Genomic DNA, 20,184 nt, shown 5'->3' on the forward strand with positions numbered 1-20,184 from the left:
AAGCTGTTCAGATCAGAATACATTCATGTCTTATCATTTCAAGATGTGTTTGCTTCAATTCATTACATCTGGAAATGAATTACATTAAAAGAGCACACTGGATGCATTCTAGTAGTATGCTAGTAGGCTATATCTACAAATAAATAATTTGAAATAAGGGTTAGGGTTTTGGTGTACAAACTTTGTGACAAACACACCTTTTCATTATACAAAAAAGTTACATTAGACAAAATCACATCAATAAGAAATTGTTGTTGACCATACAGAGTGATTACCAGATAAAATGCATCACCTATCTCCATAACACGCCAGTCGATGAAATTTTTTAACACATTATAAGATATCTCTCATTTTCTAAAACAGCTTTTACATCTAAGAAGATTTAAATGGTTAAATATCACAGAAAAAACTAAAGATTCCTGTCAGGCAGCTATTAAAATAATGTGCTCATCAGTAAAGGCTGTAAATGCAGATACTGTATATGTTGTAGGTCTGTTAAATAATTAGTGATTTGGTAACTGTCAACAAGTACCGAGTCATTTTAAGATATTATGTATATATATATATATTATATATATATATTCCATGTATTATTCCCAGTGTGTGTCAAGCACTTAACCCTCTGACAAGGGGTGACTAGCCGAACTTTAGAATACCAAGCTTAACTGTAGAATACATCTCTTCAGTACAAACCTTATGTGCTCCCACAAAACATAGAGCAGTGGTTTTAAATCCTGGTCCTCGGGACCCACTAACACATAGTCACTTTCGAATGAGGTAATAAATGCGATTAAGATGTTTACATATCTGCTACTACGATTTAAATCAGCATACGCCACATGTGTGATTATGATCTTAATGGCATTATTTAGATCTAAATATTGTTTACATGAGGTCAAGTGTCATCGCAATATTGCATAAATCGCATTATAATCGCATTATAAGGGTGCATGTAAACAAAGTCAGAGATGTTTAATGCTGAGCTTGAGAAATCTGCTTGAGCAATCCCCTGACACTGGTGGTAAGTGACTGACCACAACACAGCAAAATGCAAATGTTGTCTATCTTTGGGTCTTTTACACAACAGCATCAATCCAAGGGCCTTCTTATTCCTTTATTGGTGATTTTTTTTAATATTCTATATTTATAACAAGTTAATATGTACCTCTGTTGCGTTTTTTTTACCAAGCTAATGAGACTTCTGGTTTATTCAGATTCTTTTGTATCAGACATAAAATTACTGTTTGCATTAAACCATTGCAAAGCGCTGACTCCCCCAGGCCTAGATATGTGTTGATGTTTTGAGAGAATAACTGGATCTTTCATTTCTTCCTCAATCAGACTCTCAAGAGATCATCTCGGAGGACGTTATCCAGTTTAACCTATTGTTCTTCTTGATCTGGGTCATGGAAAAGAATCCCTTGACCAAACTGATGTGATTGACTAAAAGTAATAACAGTTTCATGCTGGGTAAGATCTTCCAGGGTTAGCGTCTGTTTTCCTCATATATTTTTTAAGCTTCTTTTTCAACTTCTTACATGAAGTTGTTCCTCCATTAGAGGTGTTCTTTTCTTTCTGGTTTTCACCCACATGAAACCTTCAGCCTTGTCCGAGAAGTAATGAATCAGTCTTTGGCTGGTAATCCATTAACAACTGCAGTGTTTAAACTCACATTCCTCTTTACTCCAGTATCATCAATCATAATAGTAGAATCAAATGTTTGGTCATTTCTCACAGATCTGGGCTGTGTTTTCTGATGTCCGCTGATCTTATCACTTAGCATTTCCTACCAGCCATTTTAGGAACGTTTCTCATTGTTTCACACTGTAGAAATTGTTATAAATAGTTTCAGAAACATCTTCATAAACCTTGGCTTGGTAGGGGTGGTTCCACTATAGTGGTTCAGGCTATAGGGATGCCCAAATGACTCAAGAAACATTAACAGCAAGTTGGTATAAAACTGTATTTCTGGACCAATTCCAGCCTTCTGCTTCTTATAGCAACAATTGAAATAGATGCAGTGATTATTGCTATGTATGTGTCAGAGTGTTGCTATAACATTACTATATTTTATTGAAATATGGAGCATTCAAATATTCACATGAAAAAACAACTAGTTTGCACATTTGAAAATGAAAGTGTTTAATAACAGCCTTAAATTGAAGTTACATGTAAAATGCATAAAATGATACAAGTAATAATTTCCTATGAGATAGAATCTGAGAGACAGGACAGACAAGAGAGAAAGTTTAGAAGAAGAAGAGCCAAGATAAAAAGAGCCAGAGCTCATAGAGAGGAGAAGAACAGAGCTTGAGCACGTCTTACATTTCCTTTTGATTTCCTTGACCATGTGACTAAACCTAACATGATACATTCAAATTGACCAATCATGTTTAACCCCTAGTGTACTCAACCCACAATAAACAAACATCTTGGACAATAGTGGTTGATCGTTATCAGCACCACTGTGATCTTTAGAAGGACAATTGGTGTCTTTTGGGAGGAGAGGGGGGTCTTGACACGGCAATACATTCCTGTTATTTTTTCAACCCTACAGAATTATTAAATCAGTGACAGAGAAACAACCAACTAATGAAAACTAAAAAGATCATCTTTCTCCACTCGCACATGGACTTTTGCCTCTGATGGAAACAAACTAGTGACACACACTCACACCCAGTAACAGTATTAATTGTAATAACTAGAGGTGTAACGGTGTGCGTATTCTTACCGAACCATCACAAGCTGTCACGGGGAAAATTCCAAATGGACACAATCCTTGTTTTCACAGGAACATGCCAACTGAAGATAATGAGGAAATGCCGTCACTTCCTTAGCCAAGTGCATTCCAAACGTCTACATAATGGCACTCAAATGCCCTGTTCACTCCAAAGTCTAAACTCCAAGGGCTCTGCCCTTCGAAGGAGTAGGCCATAGGAATGATGACTATATTTATAATGTTGCCCGTAACGGTTCGGTACACAACTACACCCCTTGTAATAACTCATCTGGTTATGTGTGTATCTCTCTTCTTTTTAACAGGAGGTTCTTTATAGAGGCTGTTTATGTCACACAGAGACACGGAGGAGCTAGAAAACAAATGAAATCCAGCACAGAGAGGCTCAGTGAATGTTGTGTTGTATGTGTGTAAGTGTGTGAGTGTGTGTGTGTCAGAGACGCCGTAGAAGGACAGAGTGCCGGCCGTCTTGTCCACATACACTCCTACTCTCTTACACACACCTGAAGAGACATCAATGACTGTTCGTTTAAAATTGTGACGTGCAGTGAATGTTTTATAAGAGCAGCTCAGAATCCATGATTTATCATTGTATCCGAACCAACAGCCCAGACTATCTCCTTTCCTGTAGATGCTTTTATATGACACTGATATGTCAACGTGTAATCCGCTCCATTCAACCTCCCAGTAACAGCGTCCAGTCAGACTCTCTCTACACAAAACCTGAGGACAATAATCAAATCTGTCCAGATGATCAGGATACGACTGACGCTCCCTCACACCTGTGATCTTTCTGTTCTCTTCGGACAGTTTGAGGAGAGTGTTTGCGGTGTTTGGATCCGGTGTGAGATCACAGACATCTGAACACAAGAAGAGAAATTTGTAACACAACCACACAACAGTTACTAAATCAATCTGTGTGTGTGTGTGTGTCAGGTTTGTGTGCAGGTATATGTGTGTGTGCCATAGTTAATGTAATAGATGCAGATAAGATATTATGGCAACTTTTATGGACTATGTGTCTGATTGCAACGATCGGCCGTTACTAGCACCGCATGGAGCAGAGCTTACGACTCTTCAGCAGTATGTTTGTATGCTGTCAGAGTATCAATGGATGGCTTTCCAGTCTCATGAAAGAATTTATAGAGACTGTTTGAACACCAAATTCCAGCATGAGAAAAATGTAGCTTCCTCCGGTGACTCGGGAAAGTGTACAACATTACTCACATTGGTAAATGGGATATTCTTCAAGAATGGAGTGTTTTCAGCTGAGAGTCACAGCAGTAAGCTTTCGGACTATGACTTTTGAAAAATGTGGCGAGAATCCTGAAGAAGTTCCAGGTGGTACAACATAATCCTGACGAATTAACACTGATTTAGACAGCTGATTGGATTTGCGAACGGCTGTGCTATTTATGGGAAACTGTCATGACTTCTCTGTGGACAGGAGTGACTCATAGCAAGTGGAACAAAAAGGTGAGCAGAAGTAAACTTGCATATTTGTGGCAGCATAGAAGATTTAAAGCGATTCAAGTCATTTTACACAACAGTCACAATCCGGACCCTCCTCCCTGTCCTTATGACATAAGAGCAGTACTAACTTATAATGATAATAAATGCAGAAACTAGAGGCATAATGATGATTTACCGTTTCCACCTTGTATTTGAAACTGCCAACTTCTCTTCCTGAAACAACGCATTTCACATATGAGGAGGTACAGTCTGCTTTAAACAACCTACCCAACTATAAAACGAGTTGTAGAAATGACGTGATATATGAGGATTTTAAAACCACACAGACATTTCAGATCTTAACAACTATTTGTAATGCCTGCTTGGAAATAGGCATCAGATTCATGGAAAGCAGCACAAATCCATAGAATCCCTAAAGAAAAGACAACATCCCTGATGATCCATCGACATGGAGAGATATATCTCTCCTTCCTTACCATGAAGTCAGGCTCTAAAACAGGTGGCACCGTCTAAAGTACAGCACCTGTTCTCCAAGGTCCACATACAACAAAAAGTGCTGAGCGAAATGAATAACAAAACGGTAAGCTTAGTGCGAAAGTGGTTTAGACTTAATACTGTGATGTTATCTTTCATCCTCAATGGGAAGGCACCAAATGTGACATGGATTAACACCAGCATGCGAATTCTGAACATGCTGAATAACGACGATAAAGGGAGTTGGCTCGATCCTCCCTGTTCTTGGATTTAAGTAAACGCAAGGTGCTGTTGGCCAAGGAATCAGAGCCCCACAAACGGCCGGATCTGAATGATCTTTGTGATCGATCTGGAGTATCACAGGAAAGGGTGCGGTCTGACTCTGGGACTGTGAGAGTTTCTGAGGACATTAATGCTGAGCCTCTGACCTTTGCAAAAGCAACAGCAACATATGGTGAGAGTAGTCACCCTATAAAATCTGTAGGGGCACGGCGAACACTCTTGGATCCAACATCGACAAAAACAACACAGGGCTGGATTGAAACTTCAGCGAAAACTTGCATGCCTCTCCTCTACTGATCACTCTGTCTATCACTAATTTTTGAAGAATGCTGTGCTTAGTGAGGACATTGTTATTTTAACAGCAAAAGCTAGGTTACAAGTACTTCCTACTAGATTCAATCTCTCTATTTGGTATCCTGCAACTTTGTTTTCTCATTGTCTGCATCGCCACACATCTTGAGTGGCTGCCATGCTTATAAGGGGATGTCTACAGCACTTATATACATATACAGCATATATATATATATATATAGTCGTTGTTTTTTATATCCCTAACAACTGAGTTGTAGATTTGTTGTATACCACTGGTCCATGACTGTTTTTATATTTATTTAACTGCATCTGTAATATTTATGTCCCTGTAAAATATTTTCTTTAGGTGGACTTAAAAAAATATTAAAATGTGTCAGGTGTGTGTCAGGTGTTTGTGTGTGTGCATGTGTGTAGACTTACACTTGTATAGTCCTCCTGTTATTCTTATCTCTCCTCCGTGACTCACACTACACACACACATAAAACACAGAAACATGATCTGATATTCTGCTGGTGTGTGTGAATCGTGTGAATGTCGTGTGTCATACTTGAGTTTGTTGAGTGTGTAGTTTGGATCATTTTGATAAGCGAGCAGCTGAAGTGCTGAGTGTTGTGGGTGATTGTAGCTCAGATCCAGCTCTCTCAGGTGTGACGGGTTTGAACTCAGAGCTGAAGCCAAATAACAACAACCTTCATCTGTCACCATACAACCTGATAACCTACAAACACACACAACAACATGTCAACACACTCTTCACTTCTCTTAGAATAATGTTTTTGTGAGATTAGTGTGTAGAGAGAAACACCGCAGTGTGTGTAGTTGACAGTTGTGTGTCTTGAGAGCATCAGAGATCAGCTTCACTCCTGAATCCTTCAGATCATTGTTACTCAGGTCCAGCTCTCTCAGAGACGTCGATGATTGTAGACATGAAGACAAACTTTCACAACACTCATCAGTCAGATTACAGTTCTGAAGACTATGTGAAAGAAAAACACAAACAATACATTAAAATTAAACACTTATGTCCTTAATGTACAGGCAGCCAGTTGTTATTGCAGAAACAAGCCTTGAAGTGGAGGGTCTTGAATCACAGTGAAGGGGCTTATTTCGCGATAACAGCCGGTTGCTTGTACATTATCCCACTTATTGCACGGCTACTTTCCACATTAGAAAAAACTGGACATGAAATGTGATTTAGAAATGTTTAATAAGCTCATTTTAAATGAATGCGGCTCGCAAGCCGTTTACTTTTGGTTTTAAGGTAAGAAACGACGTTCAAATGTTACAAGCAGGAAATTTGGTTTAATCATTTGTAAATATAACGTTATTTCTCATCTTTAACGTTAACTTTTTTGCAATACACATTGATTAATAGAAAGGTTGAATTTTATCAAATTAAATTTTATGAGATAATTGTGTCAGTGGCATGCTAATATGAATGAATGAAGAGATGAATCTTACAGAGCTCTTCTGGTGTTTCTGATCACTGGCAGAAGTCGATTCACAGCTTCATCAGATCTTCTGTATTTCTGCATCTCAAACATCTCTTGAGTCTCATCAGACATCAGCAGCACAAACACCAGAGCAGACCACTGAACAGAGGAAAGAGCTTGTGCTGAAAGACCTCCTGAATTCAGATACTCCTGGATTTCTGTTATCAGTGAATCATCTTTCAGTTCATTCAAACAGTGGAAGAGGTTGATGCTCTTCTCTGATGATCCGTAATTTCCACTCTTAATTTTCTTTTTGATATATTCAGCTGTGCGTCTCATGTCTTCTGTTGTTATCTTCAGTGAGGGCAGAAGATCCTTTAGCTCATTCTGACTGGACCCCAGAGAGAGACCCACGAGAAACCGTAGGAGAAGATCCAGGTGTCCGTTCTCACTATGAAGAGCATTTTCAACAGCAGTCTTATGAAGGTCAAACAGTGAATTATTTGCAAATGTCATTTTTAGTTTGCCTCCGAGAGTGAGACGGAATGGGTTTTTTTTTTTGTGTTTGTAAATGAAAAGCACGAAAAGAGCAGCGAGGAATTCCTGAACGCTGAGATGTACAAAACTGTAGACATTCCTCCCAGAAACTGGCTTTTCAGAAATCTGAGTGCATAACCCAGAGAAAACCACACCTTCACGGACATCCAGCCCACATTCCTCAAGATCTTCTTTATAGAAAATCAGATTTCCTTTCTGAAGCTGTTTGAAGGCCAGTTCCCCGAGCTTCAGAACAACATCTTCTAAAGACTGAGGATCGTTGTCACTTTGTTTTTTTGCTTTCATCTTTTCCATCTGAGAGATTAAGAAGTAGACGTACATCCCTGTGAGAGTTGTGGGAATTTTGTCCTGATTCTCTTGAGTGATCAGAGGCTGGAGAACACTGAGACAGATCCAGCAGAAGATGGGAATGTGACACATGATGTACAGACTTCTGCATCTCTTGATGTGTGAGATGATTCTCTCTGACATGTCAGGTCTGCTGTTTCTAATGAAGTATTTCTTCTTCTGCTCATCGTTGAATCCTCGTATCTCTGTCACCTGGTCAATGTGGCGTCGAGGTATCAGATGGGCTGCTGCTGGTCTGGAGGTGATCCAGATGAGAGCGGATGGAAGCAGATTTCTCTGGATTAAGTTTGTTACTATCACATCCACTGTTGTTTTCTCATGAACATCTGTGAATCTCTCGCTCTTCTCAAAGCTCAAAGAGAAGCGACACTCATCCAGACCATCAAAGATGAACATCACTTGACCTTTTTCTTTAGGCAGTGATGACAGTTGTTTATTAGAACTAAAGAAGTTTTTATTAATCAGCTCCATTAGACTGTGGTTCTTTTGAATCAGATTCAGCTCACGGAAGGGCAGAGGAAAAATAAAGATGATTTCCTGATTTTCTTTCCCTTCAGCCCAGTCTAGGATGAATTTACTGACAGAGACAGTTTTGCCCACACCTGCAATGCCTATCGTCAGCACTTTTCTGTTTTGTCGACCTGTATCAAGCCGGACTTTAAATATGTCATTACACTTGACTGACGTGTTCTCAGGAGCAGTTCTGTTTAATTCAATCTGTCTCACTTCATGTTGATTCACTACTCCACCCGTCTGATTCTTTACTATATAGAGATCAGTGTAAATATCATTCAAGTGCGTATTCTGGTGTGAATTACCATCCAATATTTTCTCATAATTCTCTTTTAAGTCGTTCTTCAGTCTGTTGCTGAACTCAATGTAATCATCAGCTTTACTTTCAACTGCAGCGGAACCTTTAAGATAAAACAACCAGTAGATTAAATCCTTGATCATTTAAAGGGGTCATATGACACGGCTAAAACTGATATTATCGATTGTTTTAGATGTAATGTTATGTGTACACATGATTTAAAAACGCTTCATTTTCCACATATCGTGCATGTTTTTTATCTCCTCTTTGCTCCGCCTCTCTGAAACGCACAGATTTTTTAAAAAGCTCATCTCTCTGAAAAGCGAGGTGTGCTGTGATTGGCCAGTTAACCAGTGTGTAGTGATTGGTCGAATACTGCAAGCGTTTGAAGGAAATGTAACGCCTCTTACCATATTTGGAACATCAGGTTCCAATGCAATTGTACTGACAGTGGATATAACGCTGGATTCGGAGATCGTTTGAAACTGATAGATGGAGCTGTTCCAGCGCTAAAAGATGCTGGCCATGAACCGCACGCGAGTCATATGTCTGTGTTTTGTTGGCAATGGGTGTGCACATGCTTTAGTTCCAACACAAACCCCCCCACGCACGCGTCGTATGTTTTAGGAAATAATCGTACAACTATATCTGTCTTTTGTAAATGTCATCAAACTGAAGACTTGAAGAGTGCGATACTATTCTGTAAGTACTCAAGATTAACATGAGATATGCAGAAACTGTCTGAGTTACGGCCTAAAGAGGACTAAATTATCAAATACTCTGTTTTCCCTTTAAAGAATGTTGTTATATTTTTAACATTTAAATACATTTAAATATAACATTTAATATTTCTAATTACCTTGTATATGCCCAACTTTGTTAGCTATATTAAAAACAAAGCTTTCGTATTACACACTAAACAAAAATGTTTCATACAAAAAATTAAAATTATATGTATTTCTAATTAAATATGTCAATTTTCCACACACCCTGTAAATCCAACATAAAAGTTTACTTCAGCTTCAGCGTCACATTTAGCACGTGGGAGCAGGGGCGGACTGACCAGTAGGACATTCTGTCAAAGTCCAGAACGGCCGTGACCAGAGACGGACATGCGGACGTATTATAAACGCGAATGCACACAACACAAAGACATTTGTGAGCTGGACACGTATGCTTGAAATGCAATGCACACGTTACATACAAGTGTGGTACACAGATTAGCCATGTGATTTATAACAAGCGCAACAACTTAAATTATGAAAGGTAGATAGCAACAACATAACATGGGTACAACACATGAAACAATTCTTTACATTTTCTTTAAGTACAGCATTCAGAGCTTTTTATCTTAATGTATATACATTTTTACCTTGTAGGAGTATATGCTTTTAATAAAAGTTGATGTCTCTCACGTACAGTAGATACGTTGCGCCAATATGCATTCTATTGTAGTATTATAAACAACCTGAGTAAATCTCTTTTGTGGTGTTCATATGTGCTAAGAATGTTTGGACATGGACGTTATCCAAATGTTATCCGACCGAGCTCTCATTCAACTTTCTCCTCATCGGTTTTCTTCCCCTTGTCCATCAAACTACATAAAACCATTTTTACATATCTTCATTTTTCTTTTGGATAAATAATTAAATCTTTGAAATTAATTGGTCTAGGGCTTATTTGTGTTTTGTAATTATTTTTTTATGAAAGGTGATTAGAAAGTTGGGTAACACTTCAGTATAGGGGGCAATTCTCACTATTAACTAGTTGTTGTTATTAGCAAGCCTATTATTGGCATATTGGCTGTTTAGTAGTACTTATACATATTCTGCATGACCATACTCTACATCCCTGATCCTACCCATCTCTTTACTTCTGTAGTATTTAAAAACTTTACTTAAAGATGACCGAAGATGACGAGGGTATAGGCATGGAGTACCTAGTGAGTTAAGGTAAGGTTGCAAAATTACCCTTACCCATCTGAAGCGTCAGTGATTTAAATCTATGTTTAAATATATTTGTCTTTAACCAAACTTTAATGACACTGGTACAAGATATTGTGTGCATCACACATGTGGCTGGGGGGCAATTGTAACGTTGTTATTTTTTGGTACAAATGTTGTGACGAATATGGTCGCTTTTATCCAGGTACGTCTTTAGGAGGAAAACACCATGTCCCAACAACGTCCAATGTTATGTCGTCATGATGAATATGAGAATCACAAAGTAACGTCACTGGAATGAATATGGTTCGGTCCAGATCCATCCTCACAAAGTAAGTACGGAATAGTTATTTGTTCATCATACTGTTTTCTTATCAAGAGTTCTGATTGAAACGTTGCTCTTGCCGACAGAGAATTAGCTGATATTTTGGTCAGTTGTGGCTCATTTGTGTCTTTAATTCTGGCCATCTGAGGCCCTGTTTGTACCAGGTATTATGATGGAGATAAAGAAGACACATACCCGTTTACACCTGGTGTTTTATTTTGACTCATTTGTCCACTTTCGACCACTAGTGTTGACACCCATTTCTTAAAATATGGGTTTTGTCCTCAAAATTACCAACAAGAATTATAGAAATTAAATACGTGGCAGGAAAGTGTCAACAACAGGGTTGGACTGTGACCAAAAAGCATGTTTCAGGCTGAGGCCTGAACCCGGGTTGTATAGATAGCGATCAGACCATTTACCACAGAGCCACAGGGTGGTGGAATCCAACACGCATAGACACTCACGTGAAAAAAATATCTAGATTTATTTTCCACAAGAAAATAATCCTCTGGGCAAAAAATAGAATCCACAGTGAATTTAACAAAAGTAATCCAAATGACAAGAGCTACTCAAAATATTTCTGCTCCGATAGCCGCGAGACCACGGCGAGGTGAGTGTATGTTTGATTGGTATGTTTTTCATTGGCCAGCAAAGGTTTGATCTTGTCTGCCCAGCATATCTCCAATAATGTCCCATAATGTATCTTTAAATCAACACAATCAGGTTGAATGCGCTTTCCAATACTTCTGGAAGTGGTCGAAAGTGGACAAGCTCAAAACGCTCATCCTGTTTACACCAGTATTTAGTGTCCTCCACTTGTGATCCGATCGGCCAAAACACATCTTAATATCAGGTGTAAACAGGCTCTGAGGGTTGTTATTCTTTCTGAAAGTGGTTTGAGGGAAGCTTCTGGTGTGGACTGAAATATGGTACAGAAAAAATGTGTTATGTGTGTATGTGAAATGATACTATTCCATCAGTCTCATTCTTCAGCATGTAGAGATAGGTTTCAATATTGTTCAGACATTACCATTCAATTACCGCTCAAATTTATAAGATTTTCTTCAGTACGTTGCTGAACTCAATTCAACAGCTTTACTGTCAAATGAAGCAGAGAGAATAACAGACTCGTGAACTTTAACATCAGATGAAACTACCTTCTTTGTGTTTGTTCTCAAGTTCTTCAGCCAGCTGGTTCTGGTTCATCTTCCTCAGGATGTCCAGTGTGATCTTCACAGCTTCATCTTGTTTATAACGCTCCGCCATTTTATCTACTGTATCTAAGACATCTGCTTCCTCCAGTCCAGAAGCTGGAAGCTTATGATCATTTTTCAGGTGCCACTGAAACCTTTTCAGCTGAGCTTTATCCAAATCATCCAGTGAGTCTATGAGGAACTTTTTAACAGACGCCATCATCCACCACTGACTCACTTCTGCAGGACCGGAAGAAAACCAACTCAGACAGTTTCTGAAGGTGAGACAATGTTTTGTTCTAAAATTATGCTGAGAGGAGATCATTCATGAGTCTGATACTGAGAGACAGTAAGTGGTCACATACAGTGAAGAGTTTTACAGTCACTGAACATCTGAGAAGAATCTTGTCTGAACTGTTAAACTATAGTGCTGCAATCATTTTCAACTAAAATCTAACAGGGTGTGATTTGTGTAATTATTAATTGAAACAAGGGCTTTATAATATAGTAAGCATCCATGTGGGCAATTTGCTTTCTAAACTCATTACTTCTCATGTAGAGTTTAACCAATAAGATTCATTTTAACATCTGCTGTGCAAAAAACAAACCAAGAATGTGGTTCAGAAAAGATAAAAGTTAAAAAAAAAGATAAAAGATAAAAGTGAGCTGTTCATCTTCTGCATGTGTTTCTGTCTGTTCATACTGACTGAACACATTTATCATGTTTGTCAGATCGTGGAGTGATTTGATGATGTAAATCAGGGTTCTCAAACTCTGTTCCTGGAGGGCCGCAGCTCTGCACAGTTTAGCTCCAACCCTAATCAAACACACCTGATTCAGCTAATCAACATCTTCAGGATTACTAGAAACTTCCAAGCAGGTGTGGTTTAGAGCTGGTTGGAGCTAAACTGTGCAGAGCTGCGGCCCTCCAGGAACTGAGTTTGAGACACCTGATGTAAATTAATTACTGTAGTAAAGTTTAAGTCATTGTACACCTGGGTCCTGTGTCTGATCTGACCAACACATCATAAACTGACTATAGACCTAATGATACTGTGTTCTATTGTGAGAAGACATGATACGTGCTGAACAGAAATGATTAAATGAATGGCTGTCACCCATTTTTGTGTTTATTAGAGTTTTAAAGGGATATTTTACATATTAGAGTCACATTTGTAACCTTCAACGGCAATAAACACCAAACTGCACATAAATTCTGGTGACCAAAACATTAGGGAGTCACATTATCAAATCTGTCTGAGGTCATAGTTCAAATGTGCGACCTGACCTGAAGACTACTGCTGTTTTTTACTGCGGCAAAATATCTATTGTGTAGTAAACAAATAAACAGGAAACAAGTGTTTTTAGACTTAAACCTGTCAAATTAACAACTCAAGATAGTATTTTGATCGGAAAACAGTTGGTCAAGGAACTAGTTTGTTCAAATGTTTCCAGTGAAACTGATCTAATCTGAAGACAAAATGAAAAAGAAACACTTCGGGACATATTAACTTTATAGATCAACATTAAAGAATAGACGGTGTCATCGGACCGCAGTTAACTTCTGGTTTGTGTGTTGTTGATTGATCTGGCTAGTGGCTAATATAACTATTTATATTATTTTTACACAGTATATGGTTTTATTAATTTATGTTAATATTTTATTGTATAATAAGTGTATTGAATAAACAATTTGTTGAATTTTATTGTATATTCATTTTATTAAATAATATATTTCTTGAATGGGTCGTCTAATTTTGTTGTATTTACATTTTGCCAAGTAACGCTTCTTCTTCTTTTAATCCAAAATAACCCTGGTTAGACATATGTGCCAGAAGTTAAGTGACGGTTGTTTATGTTCTTGTTTGAAACCGTCTATACAATCAGCAGAAAACTATCTGGCATGATGTTTTATTGTTCATCAGATGGAAAAATAACTTTCTGAATGTGATCCCAACTATATCGTTCTTTGTAGGCCCATCTCGATTGGTATAGCTGTGATATGAACTCTGCTGTTCAGTCAGAGTTTCTTTATTGGATTATATGAACGGCCCTTACTGCTGATATCTCTTCTTTTGTTAAAATATATTTTTGGACCTTTTGGGAATATAAATGACAGTAAGTGCAAGCTCCAGAATCTGGTACTAAACAGATCTCTGTGCAGCTGGATTCGTGACTTCCTGACAGGCAGAAGTCAGGTTGTTAGAATGGGCAACAACCCTTCATTCACACTGACCCTAAACAGTGGTGCTCCGCAGGGTTGCGTCCGCAGCCAACTCCTGTACTCCCTGTATACACATGACTGTGCAGCCACAGCTCCAATGTCATTGTTAAAATGCTCTCTCTGCTGCCCTCGGGAAGATGTTTCCGCAGCATCCGATCCCGCACTAGCTGACTGAGGGATAGCTTTTTCCCTCAGGCTATCAGGCTAATGAACAGTCAGAACTAACACACCCTGCAGCACACTCCCACTTTACGGTATGCCACACTTTAACTCTAACACAGTTCAAACTGGACTACACGTACACACTGCACTAAAACCACAATGCATATCCAGTTTGTTTATAATCTGCGGCACCTTTGCATATTATTGTGTGTACATAACTCAGAATGTGTACATATGGTGTATAATGTGTATTGAAACTGTTAGTATGTAAAATAGTACACTGTGTGTATTGAGTATATGTTGTGTATATTGCACACTGTCATCTGTATAAGTCTGTATGTATGTAAATAGTACTGTCTATATATGTAAATTATTTCTGCACTTTCTGGAGCACGCACTCAGAATTTCACTCACCAAGGCACTTGTGCTGTGGTGCTGTGGTGATGTGACAATAAAAGTTATTTGATTTTATTTGACAAGAAAAAAAAGTATCTGAAACTCTGTTTCACAACGTTTCCAGGAAACATGTTGTTCAATCCGGAAACTATAGACAAAGTTGTGGCTAGAAGGGATACAGCTACGGCTGGAAGTGATGCAAAATCTCGCCATAAAATTACAATAAATTATATTAGCCACCACCTACACTTACAACAACCTTAAACCTAACCTTACCGATGCACCAGTGCAAACAACTACCCTCACCAGTCACTGGAGTCCAAAGTAAACATTTCAACAACAGTTCTTTCTGGTTCTCGAATCTGATATTACACCATTACCACCGAATGAACCGCTTCACCTTTTGTATCACTCCGCCATTAAGCTAAATCGGATTTATGACACTGAAAGTTAAACACGATTCACAGTGCAGGACCAAGGGTCTTGAGACACGCTTTCTCAGGACACAAGTTTATTGTTTAAATGTGCAGATTGGAGGGTTTTAAATGTGTAAAATTTCCCTTGGTTATACCCTTTTATTTTATTTCTTTTGGGGTGCCTTCATCCCAATACTTTCTCATATTCGCCAAATTTCCATCCTGCCAAGTTATCTACATACGGTTGTGTCCAATAGAAACACTCATTGTGAGCTATGAATAGTATGGGTGTTTCCTCAGGGAGCGAGGTTAAAACAACAGAGACACACTGAGCTACAAATACAATCAAATAGAACAAACACTTGGACTGATCAGAGTCGATGCAAAATCCCCTTTATGGACCCAGTCTTTGGCTGTTTAAGAGGCTTTAGTAGGCTTTAGAAGTTTTGGGGTGTTTAACAATGGATGTTCATGTTTCTAATAAAAAAAACGCTTTATATTTCACATATTTCAAGTCTATTGTTCGTCGTTGTCCTATTTCTAACAAAATGACTGGATTTCTTCCGGTCTAAAGTCCCTTCTTCTGAAACTCTTTTTGTAGATATTATTTATGGTCAAACAGCAACATAACATACTAACTAAAGGTTGAAAAATGTGGGGAACATGCTCTTTAAAAATCCAATTTCAATACAGTATAAAGTTGGAAAAACAAGCTCTCGTTCAACAGGTGATCTGCAGCTCAAGCAGGGCCCCTACTCTGCTTGACTAAACCACAACAACAGAGAACCTCTCACATAATAAAAACTCTTACTTACTCTGTGGATTTGCTGTTATGTCTTGTTGACAGTCACAGCACTTCCAACCTCAGAAATCTTTTCCAGAATTACTTGGGATTATATCTAGTATTGCTATGTGTCTGTGCAAGAATTGCTACCAGCAGAGCTCTCCAAGCAGTCAGCCCAGAACATTTCAGCTAAATAGTCAAATCGAGGAAGTTTCTTTTGCAGAAGTGTGAGTTGCTCAGAACATCAGTGAGAGCTGGAAGAGAATATTTCTTAACAAGGGCCACATTGAGTCACAAGACGGATGCCTGTAGCGGAAATATATATAACCTTGGGGTGGACCCTGATGTTGAACTGGTGTGGCTACTAAAGAAAAGAGTTCCAGTGGCTCTTATGAAACACCTACAAATTCTTCTGGATATGACTAAAGCAAGAGTCTTCACTGGACCGACAACAACTGAACTCAGAAGGTCTAAAGATTGACCCAGAGAAAGTGTGAGCCATAGTGAAATTGCCAAGACCGTCAGATGTGAAGAGGCTACAGAGATGATTTGGTATGGTGAAATAACAACTGACAACTGTGATACATGAAGACAGCTGACACAAGAGATGTGGTTTGGGAGTGGACAGATATTTTCAGGAAGAAGTGCTCATTAAACTGAAACTATTGTGTTGCAATCTGCCCATCACATGGTGAAATTTTACATTTGACAGGTTTTTATACCATATTAAAGCTCAAGCCCTTTCCAAATCTGTTTGTATTTTCGTTCATACCTTAAGTTGAATGATATTAAAGTTCTTGTTATCTAAAGTTGGGTAAACACTATGATTTTCAGGAGCGGAATAAAAAAGATGAAAATGTTGAAAATAAAAGCGGAACAGTCAAGTATCAGAAGTATAATCACTCTACAGTTGTTAAAGACTTACTCTATAAACAATTTAATACAAGAAAACATGTCTTAGTGTTGAAGAATATAAAAACAACCATATAAAAACGTCTGTCAACATCTGTACTGCATCACTACACAAGGCAAACGTTAAGCTGAAGAGGACAAAAACTATTGAGTGGTGAAGTAAGTTTTACGTTGATTATTATGGGCATAGTGTCCGAACTTTTGATCATCCCTTGCATGCCTCACGATCGCATTGATGAGCAGCTGCCCACCAGGATAATTATGCCGTGCATGTCCTTAAAAATAAGCTTGCCACTTTAAATCGCTATTTTTCAGCAATAAACAAGTGAATTTTACCAAGATGTTTTCAGAGATAACATACATGATGTTATAGAATAATTATTTAATTAAAACACAATTTTGACATTCAACTTATTTTTGGATATTCCTAAAAGCGTTCCTACGTGACATCTGGCAGGTTTCTCTAACGATTGCATCTGCACCTGTTTTGAAGCACTACAGTCCAGACGAAGACCTGGTTCTTCAGTGCGACTCCTCAGAGACAGGACTGGGTGCAGGAAGGACAATCACTTGCTTTTTGTAGAAGAATGCATACACCTGGATGCAGATAGACGGTCATTCTCAAGAACCTCTGAACATCATTGCCGTAATGATTTGTAGGTTACAAATATAATTCAGTAACACAGAAATTATCATATAAACATAATTGTGTTCTCTGCCTTGCACAAAGCATTATTTTAACATAAAAATAAATTATTTTTGTTCTTTATAACTTTTGTTCCTTGAACGGATGAATGAGCCTTGAGTTTTATAAGTGTAATTGCTGTCTTACTTTGAATTCAGCTCTGCAAGTAAAGTTAAGCATCTGATAGACCTTTTCTGAATTTTTTTCTTCAAGGGTTATCATATCTGATGTAACCTTTACTTCTTCATACGTTCTTTGTTTTGCCAAACTGATGCAAACACATACTTCACATTTGAGTAGCTCCCAATCTAGACTGAATTTTTTATCAGATAAAGCTCTCTTCCAGTCGTACATAATTATAAATAAGATCCTTTTTTTAAGTCATCATGCTCAAGCAGAGAGGAATTCATCTTCCAGTAAGAGGCCCTAGAACCTTAGCATAGCGTGGTGATCGGTCAGATGGTAGAATACTGTCTGAAGCCTTGTTATCTTTAAATAAGTATTGTACAACCCAATCATTTATTTGAGAATGTCTCAACTAATACTTGTTACCCCACGAATATGACTTATCATTTGGAATTTTTTTCCATAAACATTTTCACTTTTGAATTAAGAGATGCGGATTGTTAAGGCGGGAATCTATCAACACTATTATGAGGTGCAATTTTTAAATCTCCTCCAATACAAACTAAAGCATTAGGGATTGTATTAAGGTATAATACAATTCTCTCTCCATTTTTCGGAGGTATTACTGTATACCCATAAATATTGATCAATAACACAAGAAAAATTATTAATAATGTTAACAATAACAGAAAGTACCCATTAATATCAAAATAACTCACTGAACCCCCAACATGTTCTTACATTATCATGAGCCCAGCAGAATACTCTGAATCATGAGCCATCCAAACATCATCGCCACATTGGTTTTTCCAAAAAGAGGTGTCATTGCAAACAGAATGAGTTAAAAAAAACTGTTTTATGAGACATAGCATACAAAAAAATAATACTTTACACTTTACATTTTATACGTCACCCCCTGGCATTAAGTGAAAGAACTGAAATAGACATTCAAAAGAAGAAACAAAAAACAGCAAGGAACAAAATTCACAAAACCCTCAGATTGCTGACTAGTAAAGCTCAATGAGTCCACAGGCATAATCGATGTCAAATAAGTAAACTATTCCAAAATGTAAGCTTAAACCCACAAAAAACAATAAGTTCTACAGCGGGCCAAATTAGCTTTCTTTCTCTGTCAGTTGTAATGAGATCCTAAGAATTGGATTTTGCCTTTAATGAGACCCTATGGTGCGGTCGACGAGCAGACAAAGAGGTGTTCCGATTGCCTGAAGGGGGCGGAACGCTCGATGTAAATCTTAAGTGCTCTGACTGGACAGAGCAGATTCACCTCTGGGTCCTGCTCGGAGGAGGGTGTAGAAAGTGTCGGATAGAAAGTGTCACTACCTGTGCTCTTTAGGGAGTAGAGAGCACCTTAGGTACATAACCATGTCTTGGTTTGAGGACTACTTAAGGGTCGTTAGGCCTAAATTTAAGACAGGAGGGGCTCACAGAGAGCACCTGCAGATCGCCCACACGTTTTACGGATGCTAATGCTAGAAGTAAAGCGGTTTTAAGCATTAGGGGATGAAGGTCCACAGACTGTAGAGTCTCGAAGGAAGAACCCTTCAGAGCTCTCAACACCGTGGGTAGATCCCATATGGGAACGGTGAGGGGGCGAGTAGGGCGTAGCCGCCTGAAACCCTTAAAAAACCGAATGACCAAGTCGTTCTTCCTTACTCCATGGCCCTCTATCGGGGCATGAGAAGCAGCAATTTCTGCCACGTAGACCTTGAGCTTGGAAGGGGAGCGGCTCTAATCCATCAGCTCCTGCAGGAAGGACAAAATTAGTGATATGTCACAGGATTCTGGGTTTGCTCCGCGGGTTGAGCACCAGGCGGAGAAGACAGACCACTTGAGGGTATAGAATCGCCTTGTAGACAGAGCTCTTGACTCCGCAACCCAGACAGTTCTGCAACCCAAGGCTGGTTCTTCCAGAGTGGGGCTACGAACAGCACCTTGTGCGCCTGTTCTGTGATCGTCTGTGGTATGAGAGCGATCGGAGGGAAGGCATTAAGGAGCCGATTGGGCCAGTTGTGGGCAAAGGCTTCCCTGTCCTTCGAAAAATAATTTGGGCAATGAGTGTTGTCTTTCGAGGCAAAAAGGTTGACTTCTGCCTTGCCGAAGACTTCCCAGATTCTCTGAACCGACCTGGGGTGGAGCGTCTATTCCTTTGAAGGGACGTTGCTCCGAGATGGCAAATCTGCTCCCTGGTTCAGTCTGCCCGGCATGTGAGTTGCCCTCAGTGAGCGCAGATTGCATTGGGTGCATTCAAAGAGGCGAAGATACCAGGGAAAAAGGCGTCTTGAGGAGAGGCCCCCCTTGTGATTTCTGTAGGATACCACTGTCATGCTGTCCGATCGGACAAAAAAATCGTCTGTGATTGAGAATCGTCTGTGATGGGGGGATATCTGGATGTGGAAGTACGTATCTTTCAGTACCAGGGAGAGGAACCAGTCCTCTGGACATGTTTGCGAGAGGATCTGTTTCAGTGTAATCATTCTGAAGTGCACTTCATAAGAGCGCGGTTCAGATGTCTGAGATCAAGGATGGGGCAGAGACCGCCATCCATCTTGGGTACGAGGAAGTAAC

The 20,184-nt window shown here is 38.9% G+C and overlaps 1 protein-coding gene across 1 annotated transcript; it reads right to left on the reverse strand.

Moving 5' to 3' along the window:
• Positions 1–2,127: 2,127 nt before the first annotated feature.
• Positions 2,128–16,076, reverse strand: LOC130437388 (NACHT, LRR and PYD domains-containing protein 3-like). The gene is made up of 7 exons (XM_056768761.1): positions 15,907–16,076; positions 11,858–12,168; positions 6,741–8,532; positions 6,085–6,255; positions 5,827–5,997; positions 5,699–5,745; positions 2,128–3,597 (listed from the first exon to the last, which is right to left on the reverse strand). The coding sequence occupies exons 2-7, from the start codon at positions 12,114–12,116 to the stop codon at positions 3,005–3,007; spliced, it is 3,033 nt and encodes a 1,010-aa protein (XP_056624739.1). The 5' UTR covers positions 12,117–12,168; positions 15,907–16,076; the 3' UTR covers positions 2,128–3,004.
• Positions 16,077–20,184: the final 4,108 nt, after the last annotated feature.

The sequence above is a fragment of the Triplophysa dalaica genome, chromosome 15 (assembly GCF_015846415.1).
Source record: "Triplophysa dalaica isolate WHDGS20190420 chromosome 15, ASM1584641v1, whole genome shotgun sequence".
NCBI classification, from domain to species: Eukaryota; Metazoa; Chordata; class Actinopteri; order Cypriniformes; family Nemacheilidae; genus Triplophysa; species Triplophysa dalaica.

What these genes read in the sequence shown, in the direction of transcription:
- LOC130437388 (XM_056768761.1), bottom strand. Translation starts at nt 12,116, where the DNA reads ATGATGGCGTCTGTTAAAAAGTTCCTCATAGACTCACTGGATGATTTG. An exon ending in TGAGAACAAACACAAAGAAG is followed by an intron (nt 8,533 to 11,857) that starts GTAGTTTCATCT and finishes TTTATCTTAAAG; the next exon opens with GTTCCGCTGCAGTTGAAAGT. An exon ending in TGTCAACTACACACACTGCG is followed by an intron (nt 5,998 to 6,084) that starts GTGTTTCTCTCT and finishes GTGTGTTTGTAG; the next exon opens with GTTATCAGGTTGTATGGTGA.